Source organism: Canis lupus, chromosome 14 (genome assembly GCF_048164855.1).
Source record: "Canis lupus baileyi chromosome 14, mCanLup2.hap1, whole genome shotgun sequence".
Lineage (NCBI taxonomy): Eukaryota > Metazoa > Chordata > Mammalia > Carnivora > Canidae > Canis > Canis lupus.
Genome location: NC_132851.1, coordinates 31,594,458 through 31,614,180, shown reverse-complemented (window position 1 = coordinate 31,614,180; position 19,723 = coordinate 31,594,458). Strand labels below are relative to the sequence as shown.

Here is a 19,723-nt window from a genome sequence, read left to right as displayed (position 1 = left end):
AGATTCAGGGCCAGGATCAGGGTCAGGCACGTGGAACAGGTGTGCTTGCTGAGACCCCTCCTAACCTCCTACGCCCCACCCCTACAAAGAAAGCAGGTTTCCTTTGCTTTGCTTAGAATAGTAAACATGACCTCAGCTATTTGCCGTTCAGAAGATTTCAGTAGGACACTGTGGTCTAAACCAGACATCCCATGGGGATGTGCGTCCTCGAGCCAGCTTTGATAAGCGTAGCTTGGGTTAAGACGTGTTTGCTGAGGATCTAACACGTACTGGGCTTTGCCTGAGACACTGGAAATAAAAAGAAGGACAAGACAAAGGCCTCTCATGTCAGGAACCCACATATTATTGGTGAAAAAGCAGGGTGTGTTTAGGACCAGCACTGCCACTCAGTTTGATGACAGTAATGATTAGCTAATGTGTCCTGAGGATTTACCAGGCGCTATTTGTACCCTCTGACCACACTTAATCCTCACACTGACTCCAGGGGGTGGGGACTGTTAGAGCCATGTTCCAGAAAAGGAATCCGAGACTGCGAGTGGCGAGGGAAGCTGTCCAGGGTCCCACAAAGCTAGGCAGTGGGGCTGAACACAGATCCCGTGGACTCTGGTCCTTGAGCCTCCCCTCCTGCCTCCCTCCCTAGTCTCATCCAGCAGGTGTTGAACGGCCCCTCGGCCCAAGCAGTGTGGGTCTAGCAATACAGAGGGCGCAGGGCACAGGCCTGCCTAGAGGAGGGGGCGACCTGTGCTGTCTCGGGAATCTCCGCCCTGGCTGGTGTCCTAGGGTTCCTAGTTGACCTTTTAAAAATGATTATTGTGTTTTTTCATAAAGGCGCTCATATTTGCCAAGGAGCCGGGAGGCCGTTCCAATTGAAACAGGACCAAACCTTTCAAGCCGGGGTGATCCCGGTCTTTCGTTTTGGAAGTATGTTTTTGCCAAGTGTCGGGTGGTGGTCGCAGACGGAGGTTTGAAGGGCTCGTGCCCCTCCCTGCTGCCTCCCACCCCTGTCTCGGCTTCTCTGATGCTGCATTTTCTTGAATGTTCTACTAGAACCCAGGAGTTCATCTCTCCTATCTGCGTGATATTCAGGAGCAGAGAACACTCCCTGTTTTTTATTTTATTTTCCAGGAAAGGAAGTGAGATCCCAGTCAGCCAGTTTGGCTCCTCGGTTAACTATTCTGAGCCAGACGTGGACAGTGACCATTGGCTAAAAAGGAGCCTGAGGAATGTCCGTGTGGCTTTAGTATCTGCACCATATCCTTCCTTTCCAACCCCAAGAGAGAAAAAAAAAAAAAAAAAAAAACCTATATCAAGAGTAATCTACTGTGTGTCAGGCACTGGTGTCAGATCCTGTGACATGTGTGGTTGCCTCCTTTATCCGCACCTTGGCCTCGTGACTTGGAAGCTCCTGGCACTGCTGCTTATAGATGAAAGGCCTGAGCTTCAGAGGCTCTGCACCCCCCAGGACCACACAGCAGGGGTCCAGAGCTTCTCTGTCCTGCCCGTCCTTGCCTGACACTGAAGTTGGTCAGCACACATGTATGGAGCTCCCGATGGATGCCTGGCATTTATAGAGCTCCTGCTGTGTACCTAGCATTTGTGGAGCTCCTGCTGTATACTTAGCATTTATGGAGCTCCTACGTTATATCCAGCATTATGTCGGGGAGAGGTATTAGAGGAGAAAGTTGGCAGTGTCTTTAGTGACGTCAGTCTATGCAAAGAGAGGATACTGGCTTGAGGGAGGAGATCTAGAGGATGCTATAGGAAGGCTAGTTCAAGGCAAGCAGACCCTTGTTATCCAGGAGATTGCTCCTTCCTGCTTTGGGAAAAGAAAGTTTATTTTATAGATAAAGCATCCATTCGTATTTAATATTAGGAAAAAATATTGCCATTTCCTTCCTCAAATTCTTTTATTAGAAAAAGATTTTATTTATTTACTTATTTGACAGAGAGAGGAGAGATAGAGATAGAGATAGAGATAGAGATAGAGATAGAGATAGAGATAGAGATAGAGATAGAGAGAGATAGAGAACAAGCAGGTGAGGTATAGACCGGCCAAGCTCAGCGTGTTTAGAAGACACGGATGGGGGCCCTCCTTGTGAGGACCTAGTGTGCTAGGGCACAGGAAAGGCTGGGAGCAGGTCGGGTCTCTGTTCAGCATGTGTTAGCTGTGCATCTTCTGTGCGTGGGGTCTGAGAATAAGTAGTTGACGGAGGCTCAGGCCCCGCCTTCTGTGGGGGTAAGCGGGAGCCCCAGGTCCCACAGGCAACTGGAGCAGGCAAGCAAGTTCCCACGAGGAGGCTGCCTGCAGACCTGAGTGCTGGGGAGCCAGTTTGTGTCCCGCGGGCCGGGAGGCTTGGCTGACCTCGCGTCTCTACCGCAAACACCTGTTCTAATCACACCTCTTCTCGCCGTCCCCAGATCTCCGGGTGGACCCAAGCCCTTCCAGACATGGTGGTGTCCCATCTCTTTGGGAAGGTGAGTAGTGCAGCCTGGCACCTCTGTCATTCATGCTGAGCGACTGCTTAGGGCACGGACACGAGTGGGATCCGAGGCAGCGGGGCCGGGCCGCCTGCGGGTGCCCACCCCGTCCCCAGCGCCACGTGACTGCTTTACCATCAGGTCGCAGCTCGCTCTCCTTTTACTGTCAGCCTTCTTAAACCAGCCTTGTTGCGGTATGAGACCCTGCACGTCCTGGAAATACAACATTTAACAAACGTTGACACATGCATCCGCCCATAAAACCACACTGAAATTGAGATAATGACCACATCCGTTGCCCCCAGGAGCCCACTGTGCCCCGTGCTAACCCTTCCCCTCCCTGCTCCTTGGACAACCTCATATCTGCTCTCCGTCACTAGAGATTAGTTTGTCTTTCCTAGGTTTTTATATTAATGGCATCATGTGGTATGGACCCTGCTTAAAAAAAAAAAAAAATTTGTAATCTGGCTTCTTTCACTCATCACAGTTGAGATCCACCTCTGTTGTTGGGTTTTTCAGTAGTTCACTCCTTTTTAGCGCTGGCTGGTGTTGTGCGGTGCAGATGATGTGCTACGTACAGTTTGTTTTTCCATTTGCTCGTTGATGGGCATTTGGGTTATTTCCAGTTGCGGCTGTTACTGATCAGACCTACAGGAAACACATCCACAGAGTTTGCTATGTGCTCTGCTCAGTCCTAAGGGTTTTATAAATATGAAAATATGAATCCCTCCAAGAGTGATTTGAGCCATGTAAAAAGTGTTTATTCCCAGTTTATGGATGAGACCAGAGAGGTCGATTGATTGCTGTGAGGTTGCACAGTCAGGGTGAGGTGAGGCTGGGATTGGAACCGATGTGTCTGGCTCCAGAGCTTGTTTCCGTATCCAGAGCAGGATGCTGGCCATCTGTGCTTCTGCTGTGGTCTGTGCTCTCCGATGGGTTATTCTGAAGTCCTCCCAGCCGTCACCTGGCCGGCCAGCAGGGCTCCCGATTGGCCGACAGCCCCAGGGGAGCCTGTGCAGGGGCTCCTGGCACAGGCCCAGACACCGGCCCAGCTCGAGGTGTTTGCTCTGTGTTCTGTGTGGCCTGCTCACCGCTGTCGCCAAGTGAGAGCGTGACCCTCTGAGATGTGACCAGATGTTGTGCATTGGGCTTGGCCAGGTGTGCCCACTGTGTTTGGTCCTCGTGTTATTTTCCTGGGGCTGCTCTAACAAGCACCCCACACCGGGCGGCTTAAAACAACAGGAACTCATCTGTCAGGGTGTGGAGGCCAGCACACCCTGGAAGTGTCGGCCGGGGCCACACTCCCTCCAGTGGCCTGGCGCAGGTGGAGGATCCCTCCTTGCCTTTCCAGCTTCTGGGAGCTTCAGAATCCCTTGGCTTGTGTCTGAGCACTCCAGGCTCTGACTCTGTCTTGATGACCCCTCCGTGTGGGCTTCAAACCTCCTTCTGGGGGCGCCCGGGTGGCTCAGTCCGTTGAGCATCTGACTCTTGATTTCGGCTCAGGTCCTGATCTCAGGGTTGTGAGATGGAGCCTTGCATGGGCTTCTGAGCTCAGCGTGGAGCCTGCCTCTCCCTCTCCCTCTGCTCCTCCCCTCCCCCACATTCTCTCTAAATAAACAAAATCTTAAAAAGAAAAAAATCTCCCTCAGCCTTTCACCTGCCATTAGATTTAGGACCTACTGGGATAATCTAGAATGATCTCATCTCAGGATGACATCTACAAAGACCTCTTTTCTGAATAAGTTAGCATTCGCGGTGTCCGGGGGTTTGATAGGGGACGTAGCCTTTGCGGCCACCCTGCAGCCCACGGGAGCCTGCGTCCCCCCGACCTGTGCACCGTCCGGTTTGTGATATGTTTTCTCCATCCTGAGTGTATAATCCGAACCTCAAGAGGAATATGGAAAAAATTAAAGCCAGTTTCTGTATTTCCTTGCAGGAGGGGGTGTCAAGTATAGGGTGAGAGTCTGGCCTGCTTGTACCCCACATTACTTGAGGTATCTCTTGGAGTCCCTAAATCGCTATAGTTTGTGTGTGTTTTCGTTTCCGTTTTTGTTTTGATCTGAAACCCCAGCACCATGAATTCCTCACATGGTTTTTTTCTCCCCCTGATTTTCTATTTAACAGCATGTTGGCTTCTTTGTTGCTTCGGTGATCAGGGTCTATTTAGACAATCGCTCAGGCCGGACGCAGGGCCCCCTTTGCTCCCTCTCTGTCCTGCTCTGGTCGCCACTGATCACATCAGGCCATTTTGTGGAACCTACACATCCGCTCTCTTACAAATGAGAAACAGAGCAAGCTCGTCACTTGTTTGTTTGTCCCAAATCACATTCAGAAAGGAACCAGGGAGAAGGAGGCTGGAGGCTCCTGCAGGGCTCTGGCTGCCTCCCCCCCCACCCCCCACCCCGAACCTCCCCTGGGAATTGAGATGGCCCTTCGTTCCAGAAACTTCCCGGGAGTTGCATGACTTCGTTTTGTGTTTCCAGCATGAAAAACTTCTCGGCTTCCCCCTTAAAAATATTAATTGTTAGCAGTTGCTTATCAGTTTTTACTGTGTATGTACAAAGGGTTTTTGTGTGCACAGCCCCTGTTAAATCCCACAACCTGACAAAAGAGGTAAGAGCCACCTCCTGCTTTATTTTTGAGAGGACTAAGGCTCAGGGACATTAAGATGCTTGCCCCCAGGAAAAAAAGGGCAGTGCCCAAGCCAAGCTCTAGATTCAGGAGGACTGACTTCAGATAACGACTCCCCCAGTCGGGAGCCCGGAAGGGTCTGCTTTGCCCTTTGCAGGTTTGCATCCTTTCCTGCTATCAGCCGATGTGCCAAATCAGGCTGCATTTTCGGGGGTTTCCTCAGCTCCCCTCCCCACCCCGGCAGTCAAGTGGGTTAGGCATGGTTATCTCTGTGCCTGTATAACCTGAAGAGTGGAGACACTCGGGAGTGGCCTGGGGCGGCGGGCGCAGTGAAGGGTCTCTCTCCCCCCACCCCCAATGCAGGAGGAAATGCAGAACAACGTGGAGGTGGTCCACACTTACCGCCAGCACATCGTGAATGACATGAACCCCGGCAACCTGCACCTGTTCATCAACGCCTACAACAGGTACTGGGCCGCAGCTCGGCCATGCCGAGTTCCTTGTGTTGGTCTGGAGCGTGGGCTAAGGCGGAGGGGGCTCCTCAACTTAGGAGAAGATGCAGCCCCTGACTTGCAGCAGATAGATTACTGGGACAGGGACAAGGTGCCTTGGTGTTTCAGGCACTTTGCAAGGAGCTCAGCTACCGCGCCAGACCATGGGGAAGGGGGCAAGCACGAGGGGGACACGGTGAAGCCCTCACGGGGTTTGGAGTCAGCGCTTTGCTCAGGCTGAGCCCCAGGAGAGGCCAGGTGGGGGGAGAGCGAAGAGAGCATCCACGGAGCCCTGTAGGCGGATGGGAGGAGTCCAGGGGGGCTGCTGGGAGGGGAGTCCTGCTGAGGATAAGGAGCCCATCCTGCCAGTCTTTGGCGGGGGCAGGGGTGGGGTGGCCCTCTTGCTGATAGCTAGCTGCTAGCCTGGACCTCAGCTAAGGGAGGGGACAGGGCGGGGACATGGTGTCAGCCGGGGGGCTGTAAACCCCAGTGGATGCAGTCTGCCCAGCCACGCTCCCATGAGAGGGACGGGAAAGAGCCTCATGGGGTGTCTGGCCTCACCCTTGATAGCTTCACGAAGGGCATTCCCATCTGTAACAAGATCCAGTGTCCATGTCCTCTTAACCGTCCACCCAGCCTCCCGCCGGGAGGGAGAGGTCACATCCCCAGTGGGTAACAGAAGGCCTGGGGCCCAGCAGGGCGTTTCGTCAGCAAACACTCCCCGAGAGCTGGAGCAGTCAGGCTGTCGGCTAAGGCGGTGGGTGGACACACGCACAGAGGCCAGGACAGTCCCCAGGCCCCCCCCCCGCCACCTTGGCTTCACGATGCCCCTAGGAATCCAGTGATTCCTCTTAAAAATCCTGGACGCTGTTGCCATCATCGTTTCCCGCTGAGGAAGCACAGGCACAGAGAGGTTCAGTGTTCTGCCCAAAGTCACACAGCTGGGAAGTTGGAGGGGCGCGTGATCTGAATCCAGTCCATCTGGCTCCAGGCCATATGTCTGGCGGTGGGAGCTGCCGGGGGACGAGGGGCTGGATTGACGTCTGCAGGGGCGAGCCGTGGGGCTGGCCGGGCCCACGTGGGGCATGACGCAGCACCGTGGGAAACCGTGGGAGGCTTTGGAACGAGGATGGAGAGGGGTCGGGCCTGAGATCTCAAGGAGATTGTGTAGAGGACTCAGAGTTGGGGGCTGGTGAGACACAGGCCAACAGTGGAGGCTGGTGCTCCATGGGGGGCGGGGGGATAGGAACCCTCTGTGGTGGGGGACGTGGCTTGTACTCCTATTAAAAATAAATGTTAGGGACAAGGAGGCGGGCCGTACAGGGGAAATGCACGAGTCCCGCTACCCCTGAAACCATTTATATGGACCCCCAGAGGCTGTGATGTCCTGAGAGCCAGGCAGGTTGGAACATGAGTGGTTTTGCCAGCACAGCCAAGGGCAGGACCTCCCGGGGTGTAACCATGCCTTCCTTGTCTGCAGCCGACGGGACCTGGAGATCGAGCGGCCGATGCCCGGAGCCCACACAGTCACCCTGCAGTGAGTGGCTTTTCTCCCCGTCTCGACTGCGTAGCCTTGCTCAGCCACTGGCAGGGCCTTCTTTCCATGCTCGGCGGGAGGGCCCCTCTGTGCCAGGGCGTCTGCGAGCCCCGGGTGCATTCTTCCCAGGAGTCAGGCACTACCCGGTCTCAGTCACCTCCTTATGCAGGTGGTGGGGTTCCTGGGGTGTCCCCAAGACCTGGGTGGGAGCCATGGATCTCAGAATGCTGTGTGCGCTAGAATTGATTAAGCACCTACTCTGTGTTGCATATGGGGTTAGGCTTTGCTTTCACAGAGCCTGGAGATGACTAAGACACAAGTCCCACCCTCAAGTGCCCTAGGGGGGCAAAGACCGTCATGGGGACCACTAGCTGCATTCCACCAGTAACGCCTGTCTTCTGTAGTCCCTCAAGTGAACCCATATTATTTGACACCTGAACTTGGCACATGCCATTTCCTTTGCTGGGCTTGTCCTCTTGGTCTCTGAGCCTGATTGCTGGCAAAGTCCTACTTATCCTGCCTTAAAGGAGAGGATGCTTGAAACTAAAAACATCAGGGCACAGAAATTCTCCGGCTGAAATTAATACTAAGGTGTAAATGACTTCCACCCCCCACCTTCCCCCGAGGTGTATCCTAAGAACAAAGCAGAGGATGGAAGGAGAAGGAAAAGAAAAACAGCAAAGGGTACTGGGGAAATCAAAATAAAATATTTTTATTTTTTCAAATTTTTTTAGAACTCTGGCCCCAGCCTAGCAGGCCTGGGAGCATGTGAATCTTTAGATGAACTTTGTGTTAACTCTCCCTTCTCTCCCTGCCTCCAGGTGTCCTGCTTTGTTGGTGGTTGGGGACAGTTCTCCTGCTGTGGATGCTGTGGTAGGTAGAAATCGTCCACTCGTTTCTGTGCTTAAGTCAACAGCCCACATCTGGTTGGCCTTGGGGCGGGGGTTAGGGGGACCCCAGACACGAGCCTCTTTCCCTGCCTTTCCTCGCCGGCCCCGCAGACCACTTCCCATTGGTTGGTTTAGATGGGTTTGTCGCCTGGCTTGCTGGTCCAAGGGACTGTCCTCTCCTTTGGGAATTGGGTAGAGTTTTCAGACCCAGTTGGTCCCCGAATGTCTGGCGGGGCAAAGAGGCATCTGGGGAGTGAGGCTCAGACAAGGCTCTGTGGGGCATTTCACCCCTTAATTCCCACCTGTGATGTTGGGGAGGAAAAGCCCAGACTCTACCCTTCCACCATCCCTGGAGCTGGAGACAGGGAGACGTAGGGGTGATTGAGCAGAGTCCTAGAGAGGTGACATGCCTTGTGCGGTGAGCTACAGAGTGGGATTTGCAAATGTTCATAGAATAAAGACCTGAAATGTCTTAAGGGGCCGAGAGTTTCCTGTGATCTAACCCACTGGACATAATCTTAGGATGCATCAGTAGAGATATCTTATTCACATCAAGGGAGGTGATAGTTCTCCTATAGGCGCTTTGAACATCACGGGTCACGTGTGGGTTATTTTGCCCAATTTGAAGAGAGAAACCTGGCTTAGCAAACATCATTTTGTATGAAGAATAGTTGTCTGGACTAGAGATGCTGAGCTTGCACAATCGCTGGCAGCAGCTGGTTACAGAAGGCCATTCATTTAGCAGCTTTCTGGGGCATCCGCTAGATTGGAGCTCAGCTCCCTAACAACCCTTTGAGAAAGATATTATTTCCATCTTATTGATAAAAAACCGAGAGGCTCAAAGACATGAAGTACCTTGTCTGAGGTCGCCCGGCTAGCGATGGCAGGGCTGGAATTTATGGCCACGTTGCTTAACCTTGAGCTCCTGTTCTTTCCTCAGGCCAGCAGGGGCACTGGCGCTGCTGCCGATGGTGGCCGCGTCACCAGGAAGGGGGAAAAGATGAGGACTTTGGCCCCAGAGAGAAAATTAATAGATTTCTTCCCCTTTCCTTGTCCAGGTGGAGTGCAACTCAAAATTGGACCCAACCAAGACCACTCTCCTCAAGGTACAGGCAAAATGATCCCCGTTTGCATTTGTTCTTTCTGAGAGACCCCTGGTTTGCTGCAGAAAGGAATAGTCTAGTGCCTGCTTAGAGACCAGAGAAAGAATTCTTTTCTTTTTTAAATTATTTTTATTTTTAAAGATGTTTATTTATCTATTCACGAGAGACACAGCGAGAGAGGCAGAGACACAGGCAGAAGGAGAAGTAGGCTCCCTTCGGGGAGCCCGAGGCAGGACTCGATCCCAGGACCCCGGGATCATGACCCGAGCCAAAGGCAGATGCTCAACCGCTGAGACACCAGGGGCCCAAGAAAGAATTCTTTAATGTTTGCATTAAAGACACAAATGTCTGTGTGTTGGGCCACCGCGGGTCACCCTCAGCCACAAAGATGGAGGGAACCTTCTCTGGGACCCCGAGACCTTGGGGGGCTACTGGCTGTGGTGATCTGATGAGGAATGGACCGGGGATGGTGCAAGCAGGGCTCTCCCGGGGGTGGGTGGAGAGTGGAGGCAGGGGCTGGGCGTTCCCCCGAGGGGGGCTGTGCCATGGGAAGGCAGGACCATGTCTAGAAGGCTCGTCTGGACACTTGAGGTGCTCTCTGTCCCGAGGCCGGGGTGAGGGTCCGCGCCCTCGCTGACCATGCAATCCAGCCACCCTGGTGTTTGGGGCCGCATTGCCCCAAAGATACAATGGACGTGAAGAATCTTTCTGGCTATTCTCCCAGAAATAGAGAGGGCAGGGGACCCAGGAAGGGCCCGTGTGAAATTAGGGGGCACGAGGAGCTGAGGGGCTGTGGGTCGCTGTGAAAGAGGAACACATTTGAAAGGCATCGGGGAGGATGCCTGGGTGACTCGGGCTGAGCGTCTGCCTTTGGCTCAGGGCCTGATCCCGGGGTCCTGGGATCGAGTCCCGCTTCGGGCTCCCTGCAGGGAGCCTGCTTCTCCCTCTGCCTCCGTCTCTGCCTCTCTCTGTGTCTCTCATGAATAAATGAAAGGTCCCAGGAGGCATCTGACACCCAGGAGGGGTGGTTGGTCCCCCAGAACTGGCTCTTTGACCTACATTTTCTTTCAAGATTTCCTTACAAGGAAATTGCGAGACTGGAAGATGCGGGGCTTTGGGCCTGAGGGGGCTGCTGATTGGCCAACCCGGGGGCTCCTTTGTCTCAATCGTCCTAACACATCTGTGTCTGGGCTCCGGCGGCTCCTGGGGCTGCCGTCCCAGGGGGAAGGTGGACAGGCCACAGTTACTGCTGCTAGAGAGGGGAGGAAGGAGCATTCGGGAAAGGGGGTCAGTCCCCTTTTCTCCATAAAAGCACCCCAAGCTGGGTGGCCTAAAGGCACAGGAGTCTGTTCTCTTCACCATCTGGAGGCTGTCAGTCCAAAGTCAAGGTGTGGGCAGGGCCACGCTCCCTCTGAAGGCTCCAGGGAGCCTCCTTCCTTGCTCTTCCCGCTTCTGGCAGTGGCCAATCCCCAGTTCCCTGGCTTGTGGCCGCATCCCTCCTGTCTCCGCCTCCACGCCACCCAACCTTCTCCCTGGTGTCCCTGAGCCAAAATTTCCCTCTAGTTTTAAGTCATTAGACTTAGGATCCAAGTCACCGGATTTAGGGTCCCCACTAATCCAGTACAGGTCTCATCTGAACCCATTACATCTGCAGAGGGTAGGTGATGACCTAAGAGCAAGTGGCTTTGATGGTGGATGGGGATCTGACCTGTTTCGGCCTGATTCGGGTTGGTCCCTGGAGTGGAATTCTGGCTTCGTGTCACCACGATCCCAGACCCAGGACAGCCCCGTGAGCGTGGCTCTGAGGTGAGACTCTGGGCTGTGGGATGGCCCGGCCTCAGCCGCTGTCACTCCCGCCTGCCAGTCCCATGTCTCTCCAAGCCATCCTCCCCCCGTCCCAACCTGTCGCCCAGGTCTCCCGAGCCCTGGGTCTGGGTCCTAGTCCCACGTGCCTACAGCCGCCCTGACGAAGAAGCGGTGGCCTTAGCGTGGGTGATTCAGTAGGAACTTTGGAAGCTACAGCATTTATACCAGGGTGGCCAGCGAAGAGACCATGAGGCCTGAAGTCTCGGGTGGGGCAGTTTCTGACTGAGGGGGTGTTTAAAGAAAATGTGTGTGTACAGGGCCTCATGCAGTGAAGGCTTTCTGGTCAGATGGACCCTGGCCGGAGGCCTGCAGGTCCTTCAAAGTCTCAGGTCCCTCTTCTGCAGCGGGGGACAGTCACACCCCCTGGTTCCTGAGGAACTGAGGGAAATTTCTTTTAGGGTCTAGCAGAGCACTGAGCATCTGGTTTGTCAAGAAGGCACACATCGGTGCCAAGATGGGTGGTGACAAGAGCAGCCTTGCTAGGTGGAGATGGGTGATTCCCCACCCATAGGTGCCCACTTCCCCCCAAAGGGGACAGAACAGGGGCAGGGCAGCGGCAGGGCAGCGCCAGGTGGAGGGACGCCTCTGCTGCTGTGTTTGGCATTAACCAGCTTCCCTCTCCCCCAGATGGCAGATTGTGGTGGCCTCCCGCAGATCTCCCAGGTGAGTCCCACCTGTCACCACTCCCCAGCTGGAGGGCAGGTGCCTCTGTGTCCTGTTACCACCTATTCCCCCCCTGTCTGCTCCTCCCCTACCTCACTGTGACATCTGATGACACTGCAGACACCTTACCGTTTATGAAAGGTGCTTGCGGGTCAGGACTTGATCACCTAGGAACCCCAGGGGGGTAGATGACACGGGGGTCTTCTGTGTGGGGTCGCAGAATATTTCACTGGAGGGATCTGAAGAAGAGACCCTCCCGAGAAGCAGATTTCTGCATCAGGCAGATCCTGGACCTTGGCTCATTGCTCTGGATCTTTGCTCACTGCAGCCTCCCCCTCCAGAGCTCCATACAGAGGTGGAGGCACAAGTGGCCTTTGGTGGTACTAGGCTCTCTGCGGGGTCTCCCTCTGCTCCCACTGGAAAGGGACAAAATCCTTTCAAGTGTTTTATCTGCTGTTGTGTTAACGCCCGTTTGACAGCTGGGAGAAGCCAGGGAAGGATGGGATGTCCCAGCCTCTGGGGGGAACAGATGGGCTCCCCGTAGAACCCTGCTTAGACATAAGCGTGAGCTAATACCTGCACGTTACTGGTGGAGTCTTTATCCATCCATCTCACTCCTGAGACTCCTCCTGAGACAGTAGGACTCCAGGGCCCCCCTCACGGCCTCCCTCCGTCCTCTCCCTCCCCACCCTTTCCCTTTTTCCTTTTCTGTATTTGGAATGAGAACAGATGCAGCCCTGACCATAATTAAAATGCGTTGTTGATGCATGGCGGCAGCTGGACTAGCCCAGGCTTCCAGGAGCCCAGTCCAAGGAATCAGTCTCCCCCTTTTGGCCCTTACGGATAGGGTGTATGTTTACAGAGTGCGTTCCCACCCCTCATTCCATTGGCAAGGGCAACAGTCCTTAGAGATGAGAAGAGCAAGTGTTTATTGCAGTGTCATGGAAGGGGAAGAGAGGCTGAAAGATTGTTTCTGCTGTCCTGCTGGCAAGGGTGCCCCTGGCTCCCTGCACCTCTAACCGGCAACTCTTTCTTATGATTGTCACACGAACCCCAGAGGGCAACTTGACGACAGCCTCTATGTCATGTGGCTCTTTGTAGAATAGTGGCAGGAGTTGGTGGGGAAGGGTAGGAACACTGCGTCTGCGGATGACTTCTCACTGGGACAGAAAGTATGAGGAGAATAGAGCCAGGGCATTGCTTTTGAGAGTGGCAGTTAATTAGACTGTGGATATGGCCTTTACCTGAGAGCATTCACCTGCCAGGGCAGATTGGTTTAAATTTGGGAGGAGTAAAGGAGTAATTGATAGAACTGGGTGTGTTCCCAGCATTCCCAACTCATTTCATTTAAAGTAGCCCCATTGGTTTGGTTAATTGGCTTATCCAACTATACATATATCCATCCATCCATCCATCCATCCATCCATCCAACCATCCATCCATGCATACATGCATCTATGCATCCATGCATCCATCCACCCACCCACCATCCATCCATCCATCCATCCATCCATCCATCCATCCATCCTTCTTCTAATTTTTCTTTCCTTCCACCCATCCTTTATTTTCATCCACCCGTCCATCCTCCTTACTTCTATCCATCCATCTTATTTCCTTTTTATCTATCCACCATCCTTTCTTCTTTCCATTCATCCAGTCAGCCAGCCTGCTCTTGAGGCTGAGAGTGAATTGTCTTAAAAGCATAGAATTTAGAAAGCCCTGGATTAATCTGTAGGACCCCTCATGAATTAGCTGTATGACCTTGGATGGATTATTTACCTCTCTGTTCAGCAATGAAATGTATGCAGATATAGCACCAACCTCATAAGGTTGTTGTCAAGAGAAAATAAGACAAGGCTGCAAAGTCCTTAGCACAATGGGTGGTGCTGTTACATTCTAGATGCGGAGTTGGACACATCACTCTACCAGTATAGTCTTCTTTACAGAAACCCTCAGAAGTTAGTGTGGCTCTCTGTCCATGTTTCACAAGGGGAAGTTATGTAACTTGAACAAACTCACCCAGCTAGGAAGTGAATTTGAATTTTTTCTCTCGAGCCAAAGTTAATTTTGCTCCCGATTGTGACCTCATAGCCTTTCCTTTACTTTTGTGCATTGTCCTGTCAACATGTGGTGCCCTTCTCCCTTGAGCCAAGCTCTTTAGTGAAGGTGACCAAGGGCACAGCTCCACGTGGCCATTCAGGAACTGGACCTCCGACGACTGACCGTACTGTCCTCTTTCTCTCTTGCAGCCAGCCAAGCTTGCCGAGGCCTTCAAGTACTTCGTGCAGGGCATGGGATACAGTAAGTGTGGCCTTTCCAAGTAGGTAGTGGGGCGAGGGGCAGGCGTGGGGTTTGAAAATGCAATGACCTGAACCGGGCTTGAGTGAGCTATCCACCTTGGCCAGCCTCAGCTTTTTGCAAAGTGGGAAGGTCAGGGGAAGAAATACGTAGGTGTGTGGTGGTGGATGGGTGGCAGTGCAAAGGTTCTAGTATCTCCTTTGTACCATGGTAGCTCCCTGCACTGATGAACAGGAGTTGTTTCATACCAGGTAATTTTCTTCAGACTTAGATGAGGACTAATTCTTTAAGCCCCAAAAAGACGATGGCGGAACTATGAAAATCTTTTACATTTTGATTATGTGCTTTCTTTCTTTCACTATCTAATTCAATTTAATTAACACAGAGTGTATTATAAGTTTCAGAGGTAAAATTTAGTGATGCATCAGTTGCATATATAGGATTACGTGCTTTCTTAAGAGACTTCCAGTTTCCGTGATGCTGGTGGTAGTGGCGGTGATGGTAGTGATGGAAGATTATTAGTAAATCCTTCATTTTTTTTTCTCGTTTAACCATCACAAAAATCCTATTCGATACTCTTATTTTTTTTTTGAGAGATAGCGAGATAGCGTGAGAGTGCTCGTGGATGTGAATGGGGGCAAGCGTAAGCCTGGAGCACAGTGGAGATCTCTGCAAAGTTCTTTGAAAACTGAAAAGCTCAGTGTAAGCGGGTGATAAAAAGTCACTTATGTTCAAGACCGTGCGTCTTTGCCAAATCACTGGATTTGGGAATTGAAGGATAAATAGAAGCATAATTCAAGAACTTACTGCATTTTGTGTGATGGTTATAGTTTATTCGTTAGACACCTACGGCCCCTTTTCAGAAATGCAGTCCCATGAGCAGGACAGAGAATGCCAAGTGTAAGCACTCTGTTGGGTGGCAGCCACAGATGGTACCGGTTGATGTGTGAGCCATGACGTGGTTCTTCTGGCTCTTTCTGCCTACTGCTTAGAATTATAATTTATGTGCCCATCTTAACTAGGAAGTCTGAATGTCTAATCTCTTCTGTTTTTGTTGTGTGTGTGTGTGTGTTTTTTTTTTCCTGAGACTGAAACAATTTTCCCACCCATTTAAAATAGTAATGGTATATTTGGTAAACTGACCGCAGTGTTAAGATTGGCCTCAGCCATGGTCAGTTTCTAGAGAGGCCAGGAGAGCCAGGGAGCCTGATTTATGTGCTTCGGGCAGAGTTGGTGGCCCTGGGTGCCCAATTCCAGCAGAAAACATCTGTCTGTGGGTCTGCTGCCTTTTGAGCTGCCTTCCCGATGGGAAAGTGTTCAGCCAGAGGCAGTGGCCGGAGAACACCGATGGGATGGACAGACTTCATTAACCTTGCGGGGCACACGTCATGACTCGCTTGTCTTGGACCTGCCCTGGGTTTGGATTTCTGCCTTGAAAGTGTATTCTGGGGAGAAAGGAAGTGAAAGGCAGGCCTTGTTCCCTCCGACACACACACACACACACACACACACACACACACACACGCTTCTATTTCCAGAAAGCTGAAGCATCCGGCAGGTTATAGGGGAAGACAGCAGGAAGAGCTTTAGTCCCAGAGGCATGAACCACAGAGAAAGCAAATAGTCCTCTATCGAGCGCCTGTTCAAGCTGGGGCGGGTAGGACCAGCTCTTTGCCTCCGTGACACCATTCTGTGGTCACCAGAGCCCTGAGAGGTCGGTTAAACTCCAGATCTGAGGTTGAGCAACAGGGCTCAGAAGAAATAGGTGAGCGACAGATGTGGGAGTGAGGCCGATTCTCTGAAAGAGCTCATTTAGACACTAGCTCTCCGAGAAGGGAATTCAGTACAGCCAGGGTTTGTTTTGTTGTGTTTGTGGATATGTGTCACAGCCAGCCCGCCCCCCATGCCCATGGAGCGGAGTGTGACCTCTGCACATTTGCGTTTCTATGGGCTGGCTCAGATTGTGATGCGGATTGTTCAGGGGGGCCTTGGCAGTGATGCCTGTTTGGGTGGTGGGCTAGTTTCCTGGAGCAGCCGTCACCAATCTCCACAAACTGGTTGGCTTAAGAAGGAAACCAGACACCATGGTTCGTTTCTTTGACTGCACTGCGGTTCTAGAAGCTAGAAGTCCAAAGTCAAGATGTATACAAGGTCATGCTCCCCTCAGAGGCTCTCGGAAGATCTTTCCTTACCTCATCTCGGCTACTGGTGGGAGCTGGCAATCTGTGGTGTCCCTTGGCTTGCAGCCACATCACGCCCATCTCTGCTCTGTGTTCACGTGGCCTTCTTCCCTGTGTGTGTGTGTGTCTGTCTCCTCTTATGAGCCACCAGCCATTGCATTAGAGCCCACCCTAATCCAGGATGACCTCATCTTAACAAAATATATTGGCAAGCACCCTATGTCCATTCTTAGATTCTTGTGGATATGACTTGGGGCTGGTGGCTCTGAATTTGAGGGTGGGGAGGACAGGATTCAGCCCAGGGCAGCGCGGGGCGGCAGGGATTGCTTTGTCTTTATTTCACTTTCTCAGCCATCTGCTATGTGCAAGGGCGTTTTAAGTCCTGAAGGATGGGCAGTGCCATTCATAGTTCCTGGGAACTCCCAGGCTTCTCTGGAGGACATGACAAGTGACCGGGGCCACAGACTTGCTTTGTGGCCTCAGTTTCCCCCACTTGTGGCATGGAGGGATTAGCCCAGCTGATGCCCTCGAGAGCCTGTAGACAGCAGGGGGTTATGCTACTCGGGTGCACACATGGGTGCCAATACTAGGGGATCGGGATTCCCACCTTCTTGACCAGGATGGGGGCTCCGAGAGGGATGCTTCCAGAGTCACACAACAGTTAAGGAAGTTGCAGATGTGGGCTTCAGACCAACCTCTGGTTTCAAGCCACTGTGTGATTGTAAGGCCTTACCCCTTATCGGGGCCTTGTTCTCATCCTCTGGGAGCAGATACAGAGAGGACAGGGAGCCCGGTGGCGGGATGGCCGCAGGGATGGACGGGTCAGGCAGGAGGCACCGTTGCTGGCATGCAGGTGCATCTGGTGCTCTCTGTCTCTAACCGGCGCCTCTTCTCTCCCTCTCTCTCTCTCTCTCCCCCCAGTGCCCTCAGCCAGCATGACCCGCCTGATGCGCTCCCGCACGGCCTCTGGCTCCAGCGTCACATCCCTGGAGGGTGCCCGCAGCCGCTCCCACACCAGCGAGGGCACCCGCAGCCGCTCCCACACCAGTGAGGGTGCTCGCCTGGACATCACCCCCAACTCTGGAGCCACCGGCAACAATGCCGGGCCCAAGTCCATGGAGGTGTCCTGCTAGACGGCCTGCACCTTGGCCGCCCCTGGACTCTGGGCTCACGCAGCTGCCCTTCCTCCGGCCCTTCCCGCCCCCGCCTGCCACACCACACATAACTCGTATTAACCCAAAGCTTATGGTGTAAGAGAGCTCTGGGGGGGAACACTTAGACTGGGTTTGTCAGGGGCACCTTTCCCAGCAGGGCAGGGTGGGCGGACCAAAGGAAAAGAAGCATCTCGGTGTCCTGTGCTCGTTGACACGTGGCCCACTGGGCCACCCTCTTACCCTCCCTCAGAGACACCAAACTGCCAAAAACAAGACCCGCCGCCCTAAACACTTCCTAAGCCCAGGCCTAGGCTGACCCCGGCATCCTGGTCCTAGAGGGCGTTGTGTCGGGAGCCCAGCCTCTCTACTTCCTGTTTTCCTCTCCAACTAAAGAAGTGACCCAGTTTCTGGAAACAGAATCTGTTCTGATTTGGGGAGGGGGAGACCTGCGGGTTTAGGGGCAGCTCCTTTAGCTCTGCGGCATGGAGAGCGGGGTGCAGGTGGAATTTATGTGGAGGCTAGACTGCCTGGGAAACCAAATCTGCGTAGTTGAGTTGACCCGAAGACGTAGATTTTTCAAGTTCGCGTATATAGCCACTTTTTAATGCCGAAACAACACGAGCCTATTTTTTTCTGGCGTCCTTTCAATGGACAGTGAAAGCGGGCAGCAGATTCTCCAGGCTTTCCAGAGATGCAGCCTCAGCCAACGTTGGTTATCATGGCCTTCGAGCCTTGGGCTCTGCAGGCTGTCTCCTCCTCCACGGCCCGACTTTCTACCCCAAAGACGTGAGCCATGATTCTGTTCATGGGGAAGACCACTGAGGTCCCTGCTTGCTGGCTTTGCAACGGAGGGAAACATTCCAAGCAGCTGTACCTGGCTGTGATGAGTCTCCTTGCAGTGGGGGTGGGGGGTGGGGGTGGGGGACCGGGGGTGGGTGGGGGTGGCGGGGTATCTGGGCTATTCGATGTAAGGGATTTCTGTGGTTGTGATGGGATCCAGTGCAGTCGTGATTTCAGTCCATCCTGAAATCACACACAATCTTGTGTGATTGAGTTAAATCCAGCTTCCGATCTTTGACAAGCCGGGTCGAATCTGAACTTGACGGCCAAACATTTCTGACCCGGTAACGTCGCTGGATCTCTGGGTAGAACTGTTCGCTCTTGCAGGGGGGCATGGGGGACTCCCACGGGGAGCGTTGGCTGAGAAGATGAAAGGATTCTGGAATATCCCACGGGATTTCCTTCCCTCTCCTGCCTGCCTTCCCCTCTTCCCTGCCCCTCTAACCTTTTGCTGAGTGGGGCGGCACCACTGACATTTCTGGGCAACGTCGGCGTCGCTGTCAAGTTCCTGTACTACTGGCTTTTGATTTTCATTTTGGCTAACCATGGATCTTCTTATAGGAAGTTTGATCTGAGGGGATGAATCATTATGAATCAGCCGCTGGGGCCTGGTGCTTTCCAGGACCCTCGAGTTGGGAGGAGGACGTAGTCAAGGCTTCCAGGTAGCTGAAGGGGCAGTGACTCAGTTGACTGCTCCTACCACCCGGACGCCTCCCCTGACCCGGTCAGGGGTCAGGGCAGGAGTGGCTGAATCGAGACAGGAAAACTGTTGTGTACAAGTCTTTCCAGAGAAGTTTCTTAATCAGATATTTGTATTTATTTCCAGACCAATAAATTTGTAACTTTGCAGTGGCTTGTGTCTTTTTCCTCCGAGGGACCGTGCATGCAGCCCCCACAGTCGAGGGAGGGGTCCTTCCTTACCTGGGGCCTCCTGACACCTGCCTTAGAGCACCCCTGGCCCCTGGGAATATGATATGAGCCACCGATGTGAGTCTTCTAACAGCAGTATTTAATTAATTAATTAATTTTTAAAAAGATTTTATGTATTTATTTATTCATGAGAGACACAGAGAGAGAGAGAGGCAGAGACACAGGCAGAGGGAGAAGCAGGCTCCATGTAGGGAGCCCGACACGGACTTGATCCCAGGATTCCAGGATCACACCCTGGGCTGAAGGCAGCACTAAACCACTGAGCCACCTGGGCTGCCCTAACAGCAGTATTTTAAAAGGTAGAAATGACATTCATTTTAATAATCTATCTCCCTTCACCCAACATATCCAAAATATCACCGCTTCAACATAGAATCAATGTCACAGCTATTAAGATAATTCACCTTTTTTCTTTATGCAAAGAACACCAGTATTTCACACCAAGGCATGTGAAAATAGGCCTGGGCAGCACTAGGCCAGGCAGCAGAGTGATAAAGGGTTAAAGCGCGTTTCAACCTGTATTTAAAAGGAAATATCTTTTTTTTTTTTTTTTTTTACATTTTATTTTTATTACAGGAAAGCATGTGATAAAACCACTCCCTTTCTCACACCCAGTGGCAACCACTACGGTGCGGGTTTCTACTGTACTGAAAATAAGATGT

At 52.7% G+C, this 19,723-nt stretch overlaps 1 protein-coding gene across 3 annotated transcripts in view; it reads left to right on the top strand.

The window, feature by feature from the left end:
- The window catches only part of NDRG1 (N-myc downstream regulated 1), a 56,387-nt gene extending 37,407 nt beyond the window's left edge, over nucleotides 1-18,980 (top strand). For 2 of the 3 annotated variants that reach the window (XM_072774570.1, XM_072774572.1), the window contains 8 exons: nucleotides 2,419-2,475; nucleotides 5,473-5,576; nucleotides 7,081-7,137; nucleotides 7,959-8,010; nucleotides 9,086-9,133; nucleotides 11,624-11,659; nucleotides 13,909-13,960; nucleotides 17,059-18,980. In XM_072774570.1, coding sequence (XP_072630671.1) covers nucleotides 2,419-2,475; nucleotides 5,473-5,576; nucleotides 7,081-7,137; nucleotides 7,959-8,010; nucleotides 9,086-9,133; nucleotides 11,624-11,659; nucleotides 13,909-13,960; nucleotides 17,059-17,270 — 618 coding nt within the window. In that variant the 3' untranslated portion in view covers nucleotides 17,271-18,980. Of the gene's footprint in view, nucleotides 1-2,418; nucleotides 2,476-5,472; nucleotides 5,577-7,080; nucleotides 7,138-7,958; nucleotides 8,011-9,085; nucleotides 9,134-10,784; nucleotides 10,937-11,623; nucleotides 11,660-13,908; nucleotides 13,961-17,058 lie in introns of all 3 variants that reach the window. The other variant, XM_072774571.1, reaches the window with a different exon arrangement.
- Nucleotides 18,981-19,723: the final 743 nt, after the last annotated feature.